The 6183-nt window shown below is 30.8% G+C and overlaps 1 protein-coding gene across 1 annotated transcript; it reads left to right on the top strand.

The window, feature by feature from the left end:
- Positions 1-229: 229 nt before the first annotated feature.
- On the top strand, positions 230-5313 carry LOC142607079 (auxin efflux carrier component 5-like). Its single transcript, XM_075778495.1, has 5 exons — positions 230-1009; positions 1279-1364; positions 2081-2238; positions 4408-4484; positions 5083-5313. Exons 1-5 carry the CDS (start codon positions 327-329, stop codon positions 5153-5155), a joined length of 1077 nt encoding a protein of 358 aa, XP_075634610.1. The 5' UTR covers positions 230-326; the 3' UTR covers positions 5156-5313.
- Positions 5314-6183: the final 870 nt, after the last annotated feature.

Consider the following 6183-nt stretch of genomic DNA (forward strand, 5'->3'; position numbering starts at 1 on the left):
ACGGATCAAAACAAATTATTTCACCCTTAAAGGAATCCAGGGCATAGAATCGTGTACACCCACCAATCCATGATCCGTCTCTTCAATAATATTAAACAAAAAGAAAAAATATACTCTCTCCCATTCACCTCAAAGACAAAATTAAAAAGAAAAAAAAATGGAAAAAGAAAAAGAAAGACTACTTTCTTCTTCCATGCATATAAATACCCTACTTCATATATTGTTAAACAGGTACTCACACATATATTCAACCCTTTTACTTAGTAGAATAGGTCCAGTGTCCTACTTTGAAAAGGGTATTGATACATAGTCTTAGAATTACAAGAATGATAGGGTGGCAAGATGTTTACAAAGTTGTGGTTGCCATGGCACCACTCTATGTTGCACTGATTTTAGGGTATGGTTCCGTCAGGTGGTGGAAAATATTTACTCGTGATCAATGTGATGCAGTGAACCGGTTTGTTTGCTTTTTCACTCTCCCACTCTTCACCTTTGAGTTCACAGCCAATGCTGATCCTTTCAAATGGAACTTTCTATTCATTGGTGCTGATGCCATTTCCAAGTTCATTATAGTTGTGGTGCTTGCCATTTGGGCCAAGTGCAGTAGCAAAGGAAGCTATCGTTGGTCTATAACCAGCTTCTCTTTGTGTACTTTAACTAATTCTCTTGTTGTAGGGGTGCCTTTACTAAAGGCTATGTATGGTCAAAATGCTGTGGATCTGGTTGTTCAATCATCTATTGTCCAGGCAATCATATGGCTCACCCTTCTCTTGTTCGTCTTGGAATTTCGACGAACTGGGATTAATTTTTCTGCCGACGAAAGTATAAAAAATTCTCAAGTTCAATCTGCGGTTGAATCGGGAAAAGATTTAGAGGGAAGCACAGAGATTGTCGCGAGTACTGGTCCGTCTTTCTGGTATTTGATGAGGACGGTATGGTTGAAGCTAGCAATGAATCCAAACTCCTATGCTTGTATTGTAGGCATTACTTGGGCTTTTATTGCAAATAGGTATGTCGTAAATAGTTCTTTTAAACGTGAGCATTTATTCAATATTTTAGGATTACAAATACGTGTTACTCTCTTCTTTTATATAATCATAAATTCTATTAATTAAATTTATTAATTAAATTTATTGTGAGATCTACTATTATATAAAAGGAAGAAAAATATTATATCACTATACTTTTTAAAAACCTATTTTTGATGGAAAGCTATGTTATGGTTTAATAGGGACGATAATTATTAATACTAGAGGTTTTCTCTTCAAATGTTTGTAGGTGGCATATTAAGATGCCTAGCATCTTGGAGGGATCTATATTGATCATGTCAAAGGCAGGGACAGGCACTGCCATGTTCAGCATGGGTAAGATTAATTTTTATTTTTAACCATTTAACTCTTTTGTAATATTTTCTAAAAATTGATAGAAGAATTATTATTCTCTACAAAAACTGCATTTATAATGGATTAAATCTCAAACTCCTTACATGAATAAGAAGAGAAATTCCACTGAGTTGGAAGATTATTAATCATTTCACTGTTTATAATTGCGTGTCATTATTATGCGGAAAAAAAAGATTAGAAAAATTATATGAATAATTTTATTTATTATTGGTCAAAAAGCTCGGTGGTATTAATAGATTGAAATTACTAGAGAAAAAAGTTTATTAAAATTCATCGGAGTTCATTGACACAATTTTTTAATTTAATAACTTAGATAAAAAGAAAAATGGTATTATTGGTTGGATATTTATAATTATGGATAGATTTAATCATCAACTATTTGGGGACATAAAATTTGTTTTTTAAAATATTGAGATGATATATTGTTAATGATGTGATATTAATAGTAGATTTCGAGTGGGTTTTAGTTAGCTCAACTGGTAAAAATTCTGATAGTTGAATAATAGATCTGGGGTTCAATTCCCGTCTATATTGTCTTGGTTTAATGATAAAAAATTATCTTTGAAAGCCGACGCTATAGGTTGAATCTTTCTCTCTCTCTATATATATGACTCCGGATTGACCAATACACACCTACATAATATATCATTTTATGGGGGCTTAATCATTATGTGCAGGGATCTTCATGGCACTCCAAGAAAAGCTGATTGCTTGTGGCCCAAGCCTCACTCTGTTTGGGATGCTTTTGAGGTTTATTGCTGGACCAGCCACCATGGCTATCGGCTCTTACGCTGTGGGTTTGCATGGTGACGCTTTACGAGTCGCCATCATTCAGGTAATCTTTTTTTTTTTCTTTTTTCTTTTTTTTTATATGTGACTTGGTCATTGGAATATATTAATCTTAGTATATTTCCCCAAGTGATGCTATTAATTACCTCCATTTAATTAGGTTTAGGGCATATCTTTATTAAAGAAAAGAAGAAGAGGAAGATAATTGGTGTAACCATATACTTAAAATAGCACCAAGAGTATAACACATCGAAGATTGAACGGATTCAACAACTTAAGTTTTATATGCTGGATTTCAGCCACTCAATTTGTGTTCTTTTAGTTTTAGATGTTGAAAAGGATAAAGAGAGAATAACCTGCTTGGTGTAGGAAAGTGCTTAATCGAATTCATGACGTTTTTCTTATTTAAAAAAACATTTAAAGAATTTTATTTTTTGGCCACTAATCTTTGTAGTCAAAGTGATATCCCTTTTCATTAAGGGATCTTGAGATTAGTCTCAAACCTCAATTTTGGAGGGTTTCAATTTTTTAATAGACTGCTACTTTTTAAAGTTGTTTAAGTGTGCGTTTGAATTAGCTCTTTAATAAAAATTGATAGAAGTAAAATTATGACAAAAATTAGTTATTCCTAAAAATGAGGTTTAAAAAAAAAAAAAAAATAGAAACAGCCTCAAAATTTTGAAAAAAGCTTAAAAAAATATTGATGATAGGATTTCAGTCAGTTTTTGATGGAAACTTGTGAGGTTTTGAAAATTGAAATGAATTTTAATTAGGAAAATTGAATAAAAGAAAAGAGTAATAATATACTGTTTATGTGTGAGAAATGATTAAAAACAGTGTGTAAAAGTTTGATTAAGTCATTGTTCGACAATATGGCCATTAGGATAGATCCCAATAACCAACAATAACCAAAAATAGGAAAAGAAAGACTGGACTAAGATGTTTTACAAAATTATATATGTAACAAAAGAATAATACATAATACGTAGTCTCTTGTCACTACCCTAGTATAATATTAAATTATGTCAAACCTAAGTACATAAACTATTTATTACGAAGTCAAAGACTGACTATTTTGTTAATTTTATTTATTTATTTTTGCGAATACTATTTTGTAAAATTTAGTAGTCAAGTTAGGTAAACATTTTCTTCTCAAAAAAAACGTTACGTAAAAATTTGTATCGGCCCCTTATATATATATATATGATGGCCCACAAGTTGTAATTAATTAATTAGAAGCTTGCATGGATGCATCAGCATCTTGAAAGGGGGGAGAGTTAAGAATGTTATTAAGTGATCCAGCTCTACGTGTTGTTATTCATGTCATGACTCATGGTAGAGTAAAACAGACTCACCCAAGAATGGAGGATAGATTTTATTAAAAAGCTTCAAACTGTGGTGTAGCTTGTTGTCAGCAATTATAGTAAGCGAGTTGAACATAATTGAGATATTAAAACTTTGTTAATTTATTTTCTTATCAAGCTCAAGTAACAGTCTATATTATCTGCTTCTCAAAACAAAAAAAAAAAAAAAAAAAAAAACAGTCTAAATCTAACATATTTCTAATAATATTTACTCCATAGCACAACCATGTTATATCCAGCTTCTTCTTCTTTTTGTTTTGTTTTTTATGTTTTGTTTTTTTTTTATCAAAATAATTCAGTATTATAATAAAAGGGAAATTTAGATTTTTTTTTCCTTGAGAGAATTTCAATTTATAGCGTCCGTTCTTAATGATAGTTATGGTCTAATGATAGACAGAGAGCTATCATTAGACCATAACACCAATTAGTTTTTCGTATAGGCGAGAATTGAATGTCAGATCTCTTGTTCAATCATCAAAAATTTTATTAATTGAGCTAACTGGAATCCCAGATCTCTTAGACCTTGCTTCTCCTAATAAAGAAAAGCAAGCTATATGTCACTTACTTACAAAACTGTTAACTAATATATAAAGTCTTTTTTGATTATACTAAAATCAATGCACTAATTAGGCATCACTTTAAAAAATTAATGTACTGATTAGGCATCACTTTAAGCTAGGAATTCCTCCATTAAATCTCGATGCTTTTACAGTATAAAACAGCAAGAAGACAGCTCTAAATTGACAAGTAGGATATTTTACTTTAAATTATATATCCTCTGAACGCTAAATTGTTCCTAGGCCACTACTTTGGTGAAGTAATATATCTTTCATTATTCTATGATGTTACAGGCAGCACTGCCACAATCCATTACGTCCTTCATCTTTGCTAAAGAGTATGGATTGCATGCAGAAGTACTCAGCACCGCGTAAGTTGTCCAAAAGGGCGAGCACTGCTCTCAGAAAATATAATGCAAATTATTATTATTATTTTTTTTTTATAGAATAAAAGTAATGACAATGACACACTCTTTATTATGCACTTACTATACACATATATACTGTTACATGAATTGAAATCATGTTTTTAAAACACAATTGCAATTAAAATTGTGAAATCTTATTTTTTGCAATTAAAATTGTGAGACTTATTTTGAAAATAAGATTTCACAATTTTAACTGAAATTGTGTATTAAAAATACAATTTCAAAAGGAAGTGTATAATAGTGAGTGTGTAATAAGATTTTTTTAATAAAATATATAATGTAGCAGTATATTTTGCTTCACATAAAATATACAGAAGTGAGACCATTTGTTTCACGTGTCATGATCAGAGAAGTCCCACATGATTCTAAATGAAAATTTTGTAATAATCTTTGTAAGAAAAAGATTTCTTGCACCAAAAATCTTTAAATAGAAGCCTTAAATTGATTTATAGAAATTAAACTGAGACTCTTATATTAATTTTTTTCTCAGAAAGAAAAAAAGAGACTCTTATATTAATTTTTTTCCATTATTTATTTGCAGAGTGATCTTCGGCACATTTGTTTCGCTACCAGTGTTGATCGCTTATTATGCAATTTTAGAGTTTATACATTGATACCCCCTCATTGAGACTAATAATGAAAAAATAAGGGGAGCAACAAAGGGATATCTAGCACTGTTGTTTAATTTTTATTTTTCCTACCTTTGTTCTTTTAAATTTAAGTATCTATTTTGAAAATACTGAAACTCAATTAGTCTAATTATTGTTGCCAAGAACTATTTCTTATAATCTTAGACACTGTAATCCTAATGTCATCATGCCATGAATACAGAAAAAATCTAAAACTGATCAGTATTGAGTGGTTGCCAAGTTCCATGACTATACATAAGTACACATCCAACTGTATTGAATATTAATGTCACCACTTTAAGTTAATTGAATAATGGAAAATGAAACTTAAAGAAAATTTTTAGGAGTACTACAAATTTCAAAAATGTATGCATAACTTGCATTCTAATAAGAACTTGCTAGAATATGAATATGAACCGTGGAAAAGTAAGAATGGTGAATGGGAATATAGTAGTTGTTGTAGGCCACTTCAAGGGGGCCTAAACCTCTACAGAGAAAGAGATAGATTAAGAGAGAGATGCACTAAACAAATGATTTATTCTTCATTATCCAAAATGCTATGGATTACAAGTATTTATACAAGTTCTTCTGCCAAATAACCAACTAACAACTTGTAACTAACTTAACTCAACTTGTTGCAATCCTACAACTAACTAACTAAGTACGCATTTCAATGTTTGCGTTTTCCTTTTTCTTTTCTTTTTTTAATTATCGAGAACAGTGTTTTCACGTGGGATGTTGTTTTTCAGTTTGTCCCGTGCACTGTGCATGGGACCCACTACCTCTTTGACTAGTAAAGTTTGCACTGAAATGTGTCACACAAATGGGTCCCGTGCATTGTTCATGGGACCCATAAACCTCTTTTTTCAGCAACTTTTTCATTAAAAATGAGTCTCACGGCACTATTCACACATTTAAAAATTATTTTGCTACAGTGTTTTTAGTTTTCAGCAAAATAAACGGTATCTAAACGGACCCTAAATGTGACATTACAACAATGATTATCTATATGC

This window comes from Castanea sativa, chromosome 8, assembly GCF_040712315.1.
Source record: "Castanea sativa cultivar Marrone di Chiusa Pesio chromosome 8, ASM4071231v1".
NCBI classification, from domain to species: Eukaryota; Viridiplantae; Streptophyta; class Magnoliopsida; order Fagales; family Fagaceae; genus Castanea; species Castanea sativa.

Excerpts from the sequence above, each read along its gene's own strand:
- LOC142607079 (XM_075778495.1), top strand. The coding sequence starts at position 327 with ATGATAGGGTGGCAAGATGTTTACAAAGTTGTGGTTGCCATGGCACCA. Across the intron at positions 1,010-1,278 it reads TGGGCTTTTATTGCAAATAG|GTGGCATATTAAGATGCCTA; the intron begins GTATGTCGTAAA and ends AAATGTTTGTAG. Across the intron at positions 4,485-5,082 it reads GCAGAAGTACTCAGCACCGC|AGTGATCTTCGGCACATTTG; the intron begins GTAAGTTGTCCA and ends ATTTATTTGCAG.